This window comes from Dermatophagoides pteronyssinus, unplaced genomic scaffold (assembly GCF_027571235.1).
Source record: "Dermatophagoides pteronyssinus isolate colony J.1.1.1.1 unplaced genomic scaffold, Derpt_VIB-CSIC_2022.12 sq0001, whole genome shotgun sequence".
In the NCBI taxonomy this organism is placed as follows: domain Eukaryota; kingdom Metazoa; phylum Arthropoda; class Arachnida; order Sarcoptiformes; family Pyroglyphidae; genus Dermatophagoides; species Dermatophagoides pteronyssinus.
The window spans coordinates 982,788-996,699 of NW_027461525.1; the positions used below are offsets into that span (position 1 = coordinate 982,788).

The 13,912-nt window shown below is 32.3% G+C and overlaps 11 protein-coding genes across 11 annotated transcripts; 7 read left to right on the plus strand and 4 right to left on the minus strand.

Moving 5' to 3' along the window:
• Nucleotide 1: 1 nt before the first annotated feature.
• Nucleotides 2–1,331, minus strand: LOC113798444 (palmitoyltransferase ZDHHC20-B-like). Its single transcript, XM_027348983.2, has one exon. The coding sequence runs from the start codon at nucleotides 1,291–1,293 to the stop codon at nucleotides 241–243; it is 1,053 nt and encodes a 350-aa protein (XP_027204784.2). The 5' UTR covers nucleotides 1,294–1,331; the 3' UTR covers nucleotides 2–240.
• An 838-nt stretch (nucleotides 1,332–2,169) lies between these two features.
• LOC113798446 (histone H3-like) lies at nucleotides 2,170–2,750 on the plus strand. Its single transcript, XM_075821191.1, has one exon. It carries the CDS (start codon nucleotides 2,268–2,270, stop codon nucleotides 2,676–2,678), a length of 411 nt encoding a protein of 136 aa, XP_075677306.1. The 5' UTR covers nucleotides 2,170–2,267; the 3' UTR covers nucleotides 2,679–2,750.
• Nucleotides 2,751–2,809: 59 nt separating this feature from the next.
• On the minus strand, nucleotides 2,810–3,666 carry LOC142645278 (uncharacterized). The gene is made up of 3 exons (XM_075821177.1): nucleotides 3,459–3,666; nucleotides 3,173–3,378; nucleotides 2,810–3,106 (listed from the first exon to the last, which is right to left on the minus strand). Exons 1-3 carry the CDS (start codon nucleotides 3,529–3,531, stop codon nucleotides 2,894–2,896), a joined length of 492 nt encoding a protein of 163 aa, XP_075677292.1. The 5' UTR covers nucleotides 3,532–3,666; the 3' UTR covers nucleotides 2,810–2,893.
• A 109-nt stretch (nucleotides 3,667–3,775) lies between these two features.
• LOC142644797 (histone H4) lies at nucleotides 3,776–4,369 on the plus strand. Its single transcript, XM_075821203.1, has one exon. It carries the CDS (start codon nucleotides 3,868–3,870, stop codon nucleotides 4,177–4,179), a length of 312 nt encoding a protein of 103 aa, XP_075677318.1. The 5' UTR covers nucleotides 3,776–3,867; the 3' UTR covers nucleotides 4,180–4,369.
• A 269-nt stretch (nucleotides 4,370–4,638) lies between these two features.
• On the minus strand, nucleotides 4,639–5,235 carry LOC113798448 (histone H2A). Its single transcript, XM_075821196.1, has one exon. It carries the CDS (start codon nucleotides 5,157–5,159, stop codon nucleotides 4,785–4,787), a length of 375 nt encoding a protein of 124 aa, XP_075677311.1. The 5' UTR covers nucleotides 5,160–5,235; the 3' UTR covers nucleotides 4,639–4,784.
• A 188-nt stretch (nucleotides 5,236–5,423) lies between these two features.
• On the plus strand, nucleotides 5,424–6,022 carry LOC113798449 (histone H2B-like). Its single transcript, XM_027348990.2, has one exon. It carries the CDS (start codon nucleotides 5,485–5,487, stop codon nucleotides 5,857–5,859), a length of 375 nt encoding a protein of 124 aa, XP_027204791.1. The 5' UTR covers nucleotides 5,424–5,484; the 3' UTR covers nucleotides 5,860–6,022.
• A 322-nt stretch (nucleotides 6,023–6,344) lies between these two features.
• Nucleotides 6,345–6,992, plus strand: LOC142645279 (histone H3-like). The gene has a single exon (XM_075821185.1). The coding sequence runs from the start codon at nucleotides 6,422–6,424 to the stop codon at nucleotides 6,830–6,832; it is 411 nt and encodes a 136-aa protein (XP_075677300.1). The 5' UTR covers nucleotides 6,345–6,421; the 3' UTR covers nucleotides 6,833–6,992.
• A 412-nt stretch (nucleotides 6,993–7,404) lies between these two features.
• LOC142645286 (histone H4) lies at nucleotides 7,405–7,871 on the plus strand. The gene has a single exon (XM_075821210.1). It carries the CDS (start codon nucleotides 7,483–7,485, stop codon nucleotides 7,792–7,794), a length of 312 nt encoding a protein of 103 aa, XP_075677325.1. The 5' UTR covers nucleotides 7,405–7,482; the 3' UTR covers nucleotides 7,795–7,871.
• Nucleotides 7,872–8,280: 409 nt separating this feature from the next.
• On the plus strand, nucleotides 8,281–9,158 carry LOC142645277 (uncharacterized). The gene has a single exon (XM_075821168.1). The coding sequence runs from the start codon at nucleotides 8,386–8,388 to the stop codon at nucleotides 9,058–9,060; it is 675 nt and encodes a 224-aa protein (XP_075677283.1). The 5' UTR covers nucleotides 8,281–8,385; the 3' UTR covers nucleotides 9,061–9,158.
• Nucleotides 9,159–9,891: 733 nt separating this feature from the next.
• On the plus strand, nucleotides 9,892–11,216 carry LOC113798442 (sorbitol dehydrogenase-like). Its single transcript, XM_027348982.2, has 2 exons — nucleotides 9,892–10,037; nucleotides 10,117–11,216. Exons 1-2 carry the CDS (start codon nucleotides 9,929–9,931, stop codon nucleotides 11,085–11,087), a joined length of 1,080 nt encoding a protein of 359 aa, XP_027204783.1. The 5' UTR covers nucleotides 9,892–9,928; the 3' UTR covers nucleotides 11,088–11,216.
• Nucleotides 11,132–13,889, minus strand: LOC113798440 (uncharacterized). Its single transcript, XM_027348980.2, has 4 exons — nucleotides 13,667–13,889; nucleotides 13,507–13,594; nucleotides 13,115–13,441; nucleotides 11,132–13,056 (listed from the first exon to the last, which is right to left on the minus strand). The coding sequence occupies exons 1-4, from the start codon at nucleotides 13,707–13,709 to the stop codon at nucleotides 11,307–11,309; spliced, it is 2,208 nt and encodes a 735-aa protein (XP_027204781.2). The 5' UTR covers nucleotides 13,710–13,889; the 3' UTR covers nucleotides 11,132–11,306.
• Nucleotides 13,890–13,912: the final 23 nt, after the last annotated feature.

The following is a 13,912-nucleotide window of genomic DNA, read 5'->3' on the forward strand; positions in this document are numbered from 1 at the left end:
ATTCTGAACAAATAGAAACAAAATGTTAATTTGTAATTTACAAATGAATATAGAGAACGAGAATAGAATATTTTGTGTGTTTGTTGACCGCGATGTTTATACTTTGATAATTAAATTGCAATATAAGAAAATTGTTTGTTTTGTTGCTTTGTTAATTTTGTTTTGCTTTGTGTTAACATTTTTGTAATAAATAATATTTAAATCAAAAATTGTTCATTGCCATTGTTTAATTATAATTGATTAAATATTATTGAACGAAGATGAATGAGAATGTTGCTGTGATTGTAAAAGGGCTTGAGGATAACTTGAACTAGTTACATCACAAACGGTTAATGAATTTGATTTATCATATAATCCGGGTATTAATGGTAATTGATAATAATGGCCATCACCTAGGCTACTATAAATAGGCAAAAACCATAATAATTTGTTATCGCCAAAAACTGATTTTAAATTTCGTTTATATCCAAGATTATAACGATAATAATCATATTCATATTGTTTAAATCTTGGTGTTTGATACGATTCCAATGTGGTAACATTTTTGAATACCAAATATAAATGATAGCTTAATAAAATTGAGATGCTCAATAAAAATATTAAACAGAAAAGTACAACGAAAAATACATGAATTTTTCCTGGATATGATTCATCTTTCCAGAATTTCAGAAATAATTTGATAGAACTTAAAACAGTATATAAACAAGTGACTGATGTATAGAATAGAAATAATATGAAACACTTGTAATTATCGAATGCAACACAATTGCTAACCCAATGGCAGTGATGATCCATTTTGCATATACATTTACCACAAACTGAACAATGATGTGCACGATCTGGTTTCAATACCCAACATTTTGGACAAAATCGAACTTGACCATTATATGCACGAGTAAATATTGGCAAATTTCTTGTTTGAATTAATGATTCAAAATTTTGATTACGTTCATCTTCGGTCATTTGATCCAATTGCATTGAATCAGGTATAGTAAATTCAGGAGCGATTGGTCGATGTGAAGTAAATACACATTTTACATATGATATTAATGAAAGAAGATAGAATGGCAGGAAAAAAATGACCAACAATGATTGAATCCAAATTTGTTCATAATATTTGTATATAACAAAGTACATATAAACAAATAGGGCATAGAAATAATGGCCAAAAATAATTACAAATGGTAAATATCTTGTTAGACGAATACATTGACATAGACATTTGTATGAAGAAGAAATAATTGATTCATTCGGATGATTATGACGATTACTACGATTTCGTTCGATATCCATTATCTTCTTTCGGAAATTTTTTTTAAAACAAAAGTAACCTATATAAGAAAAAGAATTCTTTAAAATAAATTTAAACAAATAAAAATTGACATTCTTACCAAAAAAAAAAAGAACTCACTGGTTTAAGTCAAAACAACTAAATACAAGAAAAAACACAAGATTGATTATACCAAAAACTATTTTCACACACTTTAACTACAAGAATCAAAATAGTTTCCAATTGACGCGCCTTATTTTTAGGATTATTTTGCTCGATTGTTTTAAAGTTAATTTTTTTGAATAATAATTTAATCAATTTTCTTCATAATAAAATCAAAAATTTTAACAAAAAAAAAGGTTTTCCAATGATCAATATGGATATTGGGTTTTTTATTCATTTTTTAAAACTATTCAATTGCATTTCTGACCATGATGATAATGAAAAAAAGAAAGAAAAAAGAAATAGAGCAAGTTTTTTTTAAAAAAAATTACAATCTTTTTTTTTTGCAATAACTAAATGATAAAATGGAATGATAAATATGCAAAAAAAAAAACAAAACAATCATATCATCATGATGAATCATCAAAATTGAATTGTATTGAATACAAACTTTAGGATCGTCGTATTAACATAGAATTTTAAAAATTTAAAACCTAAAATAAAATTTTGATCAAGATTCATGAATTTTTGTCTAAAATAATTATCATAATTTTTAATGGAAATTGAAAAAAAAATTAAAAATTTCGATAAAATAAAAAAATTAAAGTGAGCAAAAAAAAAAAAAAAAACAAACTCAACATGAATCCCGCCCATTGATTTTCCCTCCAAATTTGAATTTCGCGCACTTTTTCAATAACTCCGCCTTCACCAACTGCATTGTCCTGATGAATGCATATAAAAGGGTCCATCAAACTTGCTCACGCTACTCATTCGTTTTTTGGCATTCTCTTCGAAAAGTTGTTTATCAAATCAAAAACAAAAAAATAATATTGAAATGGCTCGTACCAAACAAACAGCCCGAAAATCAACTGGTGGAAAAGCACCACGTAAACAATTGGCAACCAAAGCTGCCCGTAAATCTGCTCCAGCAACCGGTGGTGTAAAAAAACCTCATCGTTATCGTCCCGGAACTGTTGCTCTTCGTGAAATTCGTCGATACCAAAAATCGACTGAATTGTTGATCCGTAAACTACCATTTCAACGATTGGTTCGTGAAATCGCTCAAGATTTCAAAACCGATCTTCGTTTTCAATCATCAGCTGTAATGGCATTGCAAGAATCATCCGAAGCTTATTTGGTCGGTTTATTTGAAGATACCAACTTGTGTGCTATCCATGCTAAACGTGTAACCATTATGCCGAAGGATATCCAATTGGCTCGACGAATTCGTGGTGAACGTGCTTAAGCATTTTTACATTTCATTTTCATAATCCATTCATTCATTTACAAAACGGTCCTTTTTAGGACCACATTTTTATTCCGATTGAGATTTGAGCATTTTTTTAAATCATAATTTAAAATTTTTGTAAAATAAAATCATTTTTTTGAAACAAAATTAAAAATTTATTTGAAAAAAATTGTTGAAATGATGAACATAGTACCGCTCAACAAATTATCCAATCAAAATGAATTATCCGAGGCCGGTAAAGGTTTCGCTTTGTATCCAACATAAACATCCGGATGATCTGATCTCAAATGATTGAACATAATTTGATGTGTCCTAAACTTTTTACGATGAATCGTACAACTTTCTTCCGATGTTATTTTATTTCGTAATCGATTGTAAGCAATGACCAACGAATGATCTTGACGAAAAGATTTACGAGCTTCAATCTTTAAAAAGTAAAGACATTTGTAAATTGATAGACAAATTTCAAATAACCGAAAAAATATACATACGAAAGATATTCTGTTTGCCAATGATTTCGATTTATCAAAACAATACAAAAGTTTTTCACAATCCGTATAGTTTTCCATATTTTGTTCAATAAATTCCTGTACAAGATTCCATCTATCTTCCACCAATGTTAATTCGATCCATTTAGATTCATCGACATGTTGTTGTAATTTGTAAATGAAATCAATGTATTCGTTCAATATAAGTCCTAAATAATCATCATCATCAATTGTCAAAGATTTAGAATTTTTTTTTTTCAATAAAATTCATCATTAAATGATGCCTTACCGGTTGTTGTTTCTGGTTTTTTTTTAATTTTATAAATAATTTTGTTGAATTTTTTCCAAATTATCGTTTTCATTATTTCAACACTTTTTTTTACTGAGTTTTCCAACGTGAGTATTTTTTTTTAATCCAATTTTTTTTTCTCTGTTTCTCGGTGTTCAATCAATATCCAAAAGTTTCGAAATTAATTGCCTTCATAAGTTGTCTCTCTTGAGAATTGTGCTGACGGTTGTAAATCTGGTTTGCGCGCGAAAAAATCCTGACAGTGTTAATAAGCCCAACCCATTTTTTGAGTTCGATCGTGTTCCATGTCATGTGTATATAAATTGGAAGCATTGAGTTTCAAACTATCATTCGTCATTTGATTTCTCCATCGAATTTATCTAATTTTTTTCCAACAAATTTTCCAAAAATGTCTGGCCGTGGTAAAGGTGGTAAAGGTCTCGGTAAAGGTGGCGCAAAACGTCATCGTAAAGTTCTTCGTGATAATATCCAAGGTATCACAAAACCGGCTATTCGTCGATTGGCTCGTCGTGGTGGTGTCAAACGTATTTCCGGATTGATCTATGAAGAAACCCGAGGTGTCCTGAAAGTTTTCCTTGAAAATGTTATTCGTGATGCTGTTACATATACCGAACATGCTAAACGTAAAACAGTCACCGCTATGGATGTTGTTTATGCTTTGAAACGACAAGGACGTACTTTGTATGGTTTCGGCGGTTAATTTCATTTTTACCATCATTATTCTCATTAAATCATCAAATCATATATTCCATCACATTTAATCAAAACGGTCCTTTTCAGGACCACAATTCAATTACGAATTAGAGCTATTTTTCTTTACTTTTTTTTGAAAACATTTTTGTTATTTGAAAATAAATTTTTTAAATAAAAATTCCATTTTTAATTCTTTACATGCTTGATTTTGTTAAATTGTTGATGAAATCGAAAATACAAGTTTCAAGGTAGAAAGAAAACTTTTGTTTACCTTTCTAACTCAACCGAATTTAGGCAAAGTTAGCAATTTTTTGGCGGTTTACCGGCCGGTTATTGTTTTGCTTTCATATTACTGCACTTTGAATTGACATTGATAGAATCTTGTCCAAGTGAATTTCGAAAAAATGCATGGATCGCGCATGGAGTGTCATGGTCAAATGCATAGAAAAAGGATACAAAATAATGATTGAAATTTTAAAATTAAATTTTATTGAAATAAAAATGCTAAAAAAATGCTCAAATTCGTAATTGGAATTGTGGTCCTTAAAAGGACCGTTTTATATGATGATGATGTGTATGTGAAATGAAATGATGGAAATGATGAAATGAAATTTATGCAGTTTTTTCGGTTTTTTTCGGCAATAAAACTGCTTGGATGTTTGGCAAAACACCACCCTGGGCAATGGTTACACCGCTCAACAATTTGTTTAATTCTTCATCGTTACGGATGGCCAATTGTAAATGTCGAGGAATGATACGGGTTTTTTTGTTATCCCGAGCAGCATTACCGGCCAATTCCAAAACTTCAGCAGCCAGATATTCGAGAACGGCAGCCAAATAGACTGGAGCACCGGCACCAACACGTTCAGCATAATTGCCTTTACGCAATAAACGATGAATACGACCAACTGGAAATTGAAGACCAGCTCGAGATGAACGAGACTTTGCCTTTGTCTTGACTTTACCACCTTTACCACGGCCAGACATTGTTGATTTGGTTTTGATTTGAGATGTACGAGCGAAAAGTGAAAAAATAGAAAACTTTCGAATGTTAAGTTTTTAAATGTTCGAATTGGGCTTATATACTTTGTTTTTACTGAAAAAGTGGTGTTCGTAGCATGAGCCAATCAGAAGCTGACAAAAACGCGCGAAATTTTTTTAAGCACCGCCTTGTTTGATAAAATGCGCATTGTGATTGGCTAGTGTTCTGTACACCACTTCAAATCGTATAAATATCGAGTTTCGGCAATGAAAATGTATTATTCTGTTTGTTTGCTATCAACGATAAACAATCAATTCAACAACAACAAAAATGGCACCACCAAGCACTGGTAAAGCTGTCAAAAAATCTGGCAAAGCTCAAAAATCGGTCCGAGCCACCGACAAAAAAAAGAGACATCGTCGCCGTAAAGAATCTTTCTCAATCTACATCTACAAGGTGTTGAAACAAGTCCATCCGGATACTGGTATTTCATCGAAAGCAATGTCAATCATGAATTCATTCGTGAATGATATTTTCGAACGTATTGCTGCCGAATCATCACGTTTGTCTCATTACAACAAACGTACAACCATTACATCGAGAGAAGTACAAACGGCTGTCCGACTTTTGTTACCTGGTGAATTGGCTAAACATGCTGTATCTGAAGGTACCAAAGCTGTTACCAAATACACATCGAGCAAATAGATTTCCATCATCATCATCATCAATATTCATATGTTTAAAACGGTCCTTTTCAGGACCACAATTCTAATTACGAATTTGAGCATTTTTTTTCCGTAAACTTTTCTTTTGATAAATAAAAATCATTTTTTTTTGGAAATAAAATACAATTTTTTCGAATGTTTAACATTGCTTCTTTTTGAGTAAAATTTTAGTGAGCGAAATTTTCTATCATGTTTTCAAAACCTCAGTTTTTTGAGATTCAAAGAGTATGATGAACAAGGATGATAATCCGAATGTTGATGGACGGAAACGGAAAAAAAAATATCGCGAGATGTGGTCATCGTCGCTTGTATTTTTGCAATTTTTCTATGATTGAGTAAACGTAAATAAATAAGTCCCGCCCAATGATTTTCCCGCGTAATTTAAATTTCGCGCGTTTTTTAAGCTCCACCTTTCCTATGTATCTCGTTGTCCTGTGATGATGATATAAAAAGGCCTTCACACGCGAGCAAATGTTTCTCATTCGTTTTTTGGCATTCGTATTGATTTTTTCTCATAACGATTAAAACAAAATAACTTCGAAATGGCTCGTACCAAACAAACTGCTCGTAAATCTACTGGTGGAAAAGCACCACGTAAACAATTGGCAACCAAAGCTGCCCGTAAATCGGCTCCAGCTACCGGTGGTGTAAAAAAACCACATCGTTATCGTCCAGGTACCGTTGCTCTTCGTGAAATTCGTCGATACCAAAAGTCGACTGAATTATTGATCCGCAAATTGCCATTCCAACGATTGGTTCGTGAAATCGCTCAAGATTTCAAAACCGATCTTCGATTCCAATCATCGGCTGTAATGGCATTGCAGGAATCATCCGAAGCTTATTTGGTTGGTTTGTTCGAAGATACTAACTTGTGTGCTATCCATGCTAAACGAGTTACTATCATGCCGAAAGATATTCAATTGGCTCGTCGAATCCGTGGTGAACGTGCTTAAGCATTTACTCATTTCATTAAAATTCATCTTTTTCATCATATAATCATAATCATCATTATAAAACGGTCCTTTTCAGGACCACATTTTTTATCCATTTGAGATCAGAGAATTTTTAAGCATTTTTTTTCATATAAATTAAAATAAAATACTGGTTTTTTTTTTTGTATTTTGATTCTGTTATTTTTTATAAAAGTTATTAAAAGAATTTTATAATTCGGAAAAGGAAATTTTCGTTGATTTTTGTTATCAAAAAAGAAAAAATAAAGCCAGAAGCCTAAAACATCTTTTCGGATTTTCATTTGAGTTTTTCCTTGTTGCCGCCATTTTTTTTTTTTTTTTTTTTGCAAAAACCGTTGCTATTCCGATTGATGGTGATTAGATAAGCAACCGGGCACTCTTTTCAAATAAAAATTCCCTTGAGAGTATTTTTCGCGCGCAAACTAAATTCGGCAACGCATGCCAATGTTTGCGCGCGAAAAAAATCCTGACAGTGTTGTCCAATCCAATAAAGCCCAACCCACTTTTTGAGTTCGACCGTGTTCCATGTCATGTGTATATAAATTCGATGCATTTCAGTTTCGTATCTTCACTTGTGATTTTTCATTTTTGCTGTCAAAAATTTCACCAAATTTTCCAAAACAAAAAAAATCATGTCTGGCCGTGGTAAAGGTGGTAAAGGTCTCGGTAAAGGTGGCGCTAAACGTCATCGTAAAGTTCTTCGTGATAATATCCAAGGTATCACAAAACCGGCCATTCGTCGATTGGCTCGTCGTGGTGGTGTCAAACGTATTTCCGGATTGATCTACGAAGAAACTCGAGGTGTCCTTAAAGTTTTCCTCGAAAATGTTATCCGTGATGCTGTTACCTATACCGAACATGCTAAACGTAAAACTGTCACCGCTATGGATGTCGTTTATGCTTTGAAACGACAAGGACGTACCTTGTATGGTTTCGGCGGTTAATTTCATTCCAATTTTCCCAAATTTAAATATCATCCAATAAAAAAAAAGGTCCTTTTCAGGACCACAATTGTAATTAAGATTAAGAGCTATTTTTTTTGAAACCAAAAATAAAAAATTTCATGTTGAAAAAATAAAATGTTTTTTTTGAATTCCATAAACAAAATTGTCTTAATTTTTTCTAAATAAAATCAGGAAAAAAAATGCTAAAAAAATAAAGTAATTTCCGATCAACTAGAATCTTTCCGATATTTCCGAATCTTGATTTGAACTCAAATCAACAAATTTGTAAAGTTTCAATTTGTATTATTCTCGGCTACATTCGTTTGAATCATAAAAAAAACTACGACATAAGAGGAGGGGTCCACGATGAACATTTTTCATGAATTTTTCAAAAGTTTGATCATCGAGCGCGCCAAAAAATTGATCGACGGATTTAAACCACGCCTTAATGTTGAGCTAAAATGGTATAAATAAGCTCGCGCAGTAAGCATTTTTTGTTCATTTCGTTTCTGATCTTCGAATCGTATCGATCATCATCGTATTTTTTTCCGCTTTTTTTTCTTCATTTGAAAAACAACAACAACAACAACAATGACTGAAGCTGAAGCAACTCAAACTGCTCAGGCTAGCGAACCTAAAAAGGCTAAAGCTGCCAAACCGAAAGCACCGAAAGGTGATAAGAAGCCAAAAGTTAAACCCAATCATCCACCAGTTGCATCGATGGTAAAATCTGCTATCAAAGAATTGAAAGAACGTAATGGATCATCGGTACAGGCTATCAAAAAGTACATTCAAGCTCATAATACTGTTGAAATCGAAAAGATTACACCGTTCATCCGAAAATATCTTAAATCTGGTGTTGTCAAAGGTGAATTGGTTCAAGCTAAAGGTAAAGGTGCCAGTGGATCATTTAAATTGAACAAAGCTGTTAAAGGTGAAGGTGAAAAACCGAAAAAAGTATCGAAACCAAAATCATCGAAACCGAAATCATCAAAACCAAAAGCACCGAAAGCTGTTGTCAAATCACCATCATCATCATCAAAACCATCGGCCGAAAAGAAAGTGAAAAAAGATAAAGCACCAAAAGCTAAATCTGCACCGATCAAGAAAGACAAGCCAAGTACACCGAAAAAGGTTGCAGCCAAACCAGTAAAGGTTAGTAAACCTAAACCGGAAAAGAAAAAAGCAGTTGCAAAACCATCATCAAAATCATCGAAAAAAGTTGTAGCTAAAAAACCATCAACACCGAAAAAAGCCAAGAAGTAAATCCTTCAACTTTTCATTTTTTATATATTTTAATCATAAACGGCTCTTTTCAGAGCCACATAAAATAACGATGAAAGTAGCGATTTTTATATAATTTCCATAAAAAATATCTTGTAAATATTTCATTAATAAATTTTTATTTTGCAAAAAAAAAAACAGTACAATTTCTTTTCTTTTTTTTGAAAAAAATGGCGCCAAAAAAATAAATAAGAAAGGCGGAGCCTAGAAAAAGCCCGCCAAATTTGAATTGAAATTGATTTGAAAAAGTTTGCATGCATGTTGTTGACGTTTATCTTGATTGAAGATAAAACAGCTTTTCAAATATGACCATGAAACAAGAAATCGATAAATATATTTTGTCATCGAAACTTGTTGTTGTTGATTAGTTCGATCTATTCGTTATTTATCGAAAGATATGTATCTGTTTTTTTTTGTTGTTTAAAAAAAGTATCGAAAATTGATTCAAATATCTTGAACATTGAATCTTGACATGTATGGTTCGATATTGATAATTTTTTTTTATAAAAAAAAAGTTGATCAATACAACATCATTCAAACAAACTGATAAACTCACAAGACATGATTTTAACAAAATAAAAAAAACAAGTTGATTTTATTGTTCGATAAGTTTGATACAACAACAACAATCCAATTATGCTAATATTGATTAGAATTTTTCTTTCTCATAATCATAATCAAATCACGATCATAAGTGATGGAAAACAGTCATTTGTCGATTTGTCCGTCTTCAAAATCGGATATAAAAGCTGAATAAATATTTGCGATCAGAATCATCAAACCGAAATTGCTTTTCCACCAAACCAGTATCGTCTATTTTCAATTATAATTTCCAAAAAAAAAAATAATCATGAGTTCAGCCATACCAAAAGGATTCCAAAATGAAGCATTCATTTTATATGATAAAATGCAAGCTCGTCTTTCACCACATCCAAATCCACAGGAACCTGGTCCAAATGGTAATTTTTTTTCTTTCGAAAATTTGTAATTTTTTTTGTTTTTTTTTGTAATTAAAAATTTCTTTATTTTTTTTCACAGAGGTTTTAATACGTGCATTATCGACCGGAATTTGTGGTTCAGATTTACATTATATGCATGATATGGCTTTGGGAAATATTAAAATAACATCACCAATTGTTTTAGGTCATGAATCATCTGGACAAATTGTTGCTGTTGGATCGAATGTAACCAAATTTAAACCAGGTGATCGTGTTTGTTATGAACCATCAATGACATGTCGTCGTTGTGAATATTGTCTTCGACAAGAATACAATCTTTGTATTGTAGCAACAACTACTTGTCCACCGTATAATGGTAGTCTTACTTATTATTATAATCATCATGAAGATTTTGTCTACAAAATTCCGGACAATGTATCGGCCGAAGAAGGTGCTATGATTGAACCATTGACTATTGCTGTTTATGCTGCCAAACGTGGTGATCTTACAGTCGGTGATCGAATGTTGATTTTAGGTTCAGGTCCAATTGGTTTATTGATGGTTATGATGGCAAAAGTTTATGGATGTACTCGTACAGTTATCACTGATATACGTGAAGATCGATTAGCAATGGCTAAAGATTTAGGTGCCGATGAAACTATATTGGTTGATCGATCATGGAATGAAGATCAAACTTTGGAAGAGATTCGTAAACGTTTTAATGGTGATTTACCAAACAAATGTTATGAATGTTCGGGTATTGCACAGAATTTTCGTCTTGCATTTCGTGCTACTAAAGCTAGTGGAACTTGTATATTAGTTGGTATGGGACCAACTGAAATTCTATTACCAATTGCTGATGCAGCTAATCGTGAAGTTCTTATCAAAAGTGTTCATAGATCGAAAGGATGTTTCCCGTTGGCTATCGAATTAGCTGCACAGAAAAAAGTAAATCTACCGAAATTAGTTACACATAGGTTTACATTGAAAGAAGCAGCTAAAGCATTTGAAACTGGATTCAAAGGTGAAGGATGTAAAATTATTATCAAAGTTGGAGAAGATACAATTTAAAACAACTGACTGAACTGACTGAACTAAATTGAATCAAATAAAACTTTTGAAAAAAAAAGAAATAGTTTATTTAAACAAATGTCAAAATGAAATAAATTTTTGTTTGTTTGTTTGTTTGTCCAAATGATACACATACGTCGTTTATGTTATTTAGATGAAATAGCTAAATCATAGAAAATGCATAAAACCTTATTTTGTTCAATTTAAATTCAAATGAATTTATTCTTGTTCCATAGGTTCTGACATTAATTGATCATCAGATTGTAAAGATTGTTGTTGATTTGCAATATCAATATTCATTGGTTGATCATTACCAACAACAACAATCATATTTTCATCGACCATTTTTTCCATATTCATTGAAATTGATTCCTGTTCCATTGATTGTTCAATAACAATCATTGAAGACATTTGATCATCTTCAGAAACATTCGATGTTGCAGTAATGTTTGTCGTAACAATGTCTTCATTGATTGCCAAAGGAATGGCTAGATTTTGGACCATATCCATCGGTAATTCTAATGGCTCAATCGGTTTTTCTTCTAAAACACTATCGGTGCTTGAATTATCGGTAGGTAAGATAACCGGCTCTTCATCCTTTTGTTCTAATTGTCGATTTACTTCAACAATTCGATCTTGATCAAGTTTTAATTTTTTATTAGATTCTTCACCAAGCTCATCATTATCAACAAGTTGATCAGTATCGACATCGGTTTTTTCACCAATTTTCAATGTCGTGCTTTCTTCTTCTTCTTCTTCTTCTTGTTTCTTATTATCATCATTAGCTTCTTCATCTGTAGTTGATTGTTTTTGTTCATCTTTGATTGGTGATTGTTCAGGAATCGATTTTGGAATGGAATTATCGTGATTTTCATCATCATTGTTGGATTCATTGCATTTAGATTCTGAATCAAGACTGTCACCATTTTCTGATTTCTTGTGTGCAGATTCCAAGTTACTTTGACTACAATCATCCGATGTATCATTAGAAATATTGTCAACAGAGCGATTATGAAAGACTTGTGAATTATCATCATCATGATGTTCTTCGGTCGTCTTAACATCATCATCATCCTCATCATCATCGTGCTGGTTTCTATGATGATGATGACTATGATCAAAATCATCATCAACGACAATATTTTCGTTTTCATCACCAGCAGATGATTCATCCGACGATGATGATGATGAAGATGAAATGTGCTCTTGTTGAGAATTATTCCAGTCACGGTTCGGAGTAGAAGCGGTGACCAGCGGTGATCGATTATTTATTTGCGTACTAGTTGGATGATTATTCGATGTAAGATAACTAGAAGCTACAAATACACTGGTAAAGCTGTCCAATTGCTGTAATGGAGCTGTGCTATTCGAATTTGTTTCAATGGTTCCCGGTTCATAGTTACTACTATTGTGTTGTTGATCCGATGATAAACTGGAAGTTGCATCATAAAATGCCGATGCTGATGGTGATGATGATGATGTAGCTTGGCTACCATTTGAATTGGAAAGATGTGCCAATGAATATGGACTTTGAGCTTCATAAGAAGTAGATTCATTTGGTTGATGTGTATGAAGTGGATGTTGTTGGTGATTAGTGACAGAATGATGATGAACCAGATGATCGAATCCATTTGTAATATTGTTTGAAACTGTAGAAGTCGTTTGCATTGAAGTTAATGATGATTGTGAAGGAGAGGTTGATCCAGGTGATGAAGAACATGACGATGATGAAGACGAAGAAGACGATGATGATGACGATGATGCGGACGATGTTAAAGAATTAGCCAAAATGACCGGCGGTGGTGACGGATGACCTGAGGTAAGTCCACCGACTAGACCAATATTTCCACCACTACCGCTACGATTGGATAAAATTGATGAGATCGATGATGAACGACTTCGAGGCGATATTGACGATGAAAGAGAAAAATGAGGATAAAAATCACGAAATGAAGGCTGTTTTTCAATTCTAAACAAGAAAAATAAATCAAAATTAATTCCATTCATTATAATCATGACAAAGTTACGTTTCAGACGTCGAGTATTTATTTGGTTGAGGTTGTATAGTAGAAACAACAAGAACATTTTTTTCAATACCACGCATAAATTTATCAGTTCGTGTATAATGACGATATGGTTCGATTAATAATTCGCATATTCGTTGTATGGTAAATGGAGCCGCACAAAACCAATCCATACCTTGTAAAATATTCTTCTTTATGCCATCATAATCGAATGGATCACAATTAGGAACACGAATCTGTGATTCATTTAGCGGATATTTTTGATGAAAACTTTCCATAACTGTTTCCATTTTACGACGTATGAATGGTTTCACTTTGCTCCATGGAAATCTGTTAATCAATTTTTGTTGTTGTAGAATGAAATGAATCAATCAATGTTAATTTATTTCACTTACATTGTATCACCAGTCTTGGCAATAGTTCGAAGATATTGTTCAAGAATATCTGGAAATTGATTACCAGGATCTGGATTTGTAGCTTGACCTTTTTGATTGATTGAGGTAGAGAAAAAAAAGAAAAACATCTTAGAATTTGTTTGTCAAACAATTCACATACTTATCAATTCTTCCAACACTTTATCATAATCAAGTTCGACCATTTTTTTCTCGTTCTCTCTCTCTCTCAGAAAAAAAATTCCAACAAATCAAATGATGAGATAATATAGAAAAAGAAAGTAACAAAAAACTATTCTTTTGTTTGAAATGATCGTCAATTTTCGGTAAAATTGATGATGATGATGAAGTACAATTGTGAGCAATTTAATGAAGAAGAAAAAAACACAAAAAGACAAACAAAACAAAA

Coding starts and splice junctions, on each gene's coding strand:
- LOC142645279 (XM_075821185.1), top strand. CDS start 6,422: ATGGCTCGTACCAAACAAACTGCTCGTAAATCTACTGGTGGAAAAGCA.
- LOC142645286 (XM_075821210.1), top strand. CDS start 7,483: ATGTCTGGCCGTGGTAAAGGTGGTAAAGGTCTCGGTAAAGGTGGCGCT.
- LOC142645278 (XM_075821177.1), bottom strand. CDS start 3,531: ATGAAAACGATAATTTGGAAAAAATTCAACAAAATTATTTATAAAATT. Junction 3,379..3,458: donor AAAACCAGAAACAACAACCG/GTAAGGCATCAT, acceptor ATGATTATTTAG/GACTTATATTGAACGAATAC. Junction 3,107..3,172: donor TGGCAAACAGAATATCTTTC/GTATGTATATTT, acceptor TACTTTTTAAAG/ATTGAAGCTCGTAAATCTTT.
- LOC113798448 (XM_075821196.1), bottom strand. CDS start 5,159: ATGTCTGGCCGTGGTAAAGGTGGTAAAGTCAAGACAAAGGCAAAGTCT.
- LOC113798444 (XM_027348983.2), bottom strand. CDS start 1,293: ATGGATATCGAACGAAATCGTAGTAATCGTCATAATCATCCGAATGAA.
- LOC113798446 (XM_075821191.1), top strand. CDS start 2,268: ATGGCTCGTACCAAACAAACAGCCCGAAAATCAACTGGTGGAAAAGCA.
- LOC142644797 (XM_075821203.1), top strand. CDS start 3,868: ATGTCTGGCCGTGGTAAAGGTGGTAAAGGTCTCGGTAAAGGTGGCGCA.
- LOC113798442 (XM_027348982.2), top strand. CDS start 9,929: ATGAGTTCAGCCATACCAAAAGGATTCCAAAATGAAGCATTCATTTTA. Junction 10,038..10,116: donor ACAGGAACCTGGTCCAAATG/GTAATTTTTTTT, acceptor TTTTTTTCACAG/AGGTTTTAATACGTGCATTA.
- LOC113798440 (XM_027348980.2), bottom strand. CDS start 13,709: ATGGTCGAACTTGATTATGATAAAGTGTTGGAAGAATTGATAA. Junction 13,595..13,666: donor AGTGTTGGAAGAATTGATAA/GTATGTGAATTG, acceptor TCAATCAAAAAG/GTCAAGCTACAAATCCAGAT. Junction 13,442..13,506: donor GCCAAGACTGGTGATACAAT/GTAAGTGAAATA, acceptor ATTGATTAACAG/ATTTCCATGGAGCAAAGTGA.
- LOC142645277 (XM_075821168.1), top strand. CDS start 8,386: ATGACTGAAGCTGAAGCAACTCAAACTGCTCAGGCTAGCGAACCTAAA.
- LOC113798449 (XM_027348990.2), top strand. CDS start 5,485: ATGGCACCACCAAGCACTGGTAAAGCTGTCAAAAAATCTGGCAAAGCT.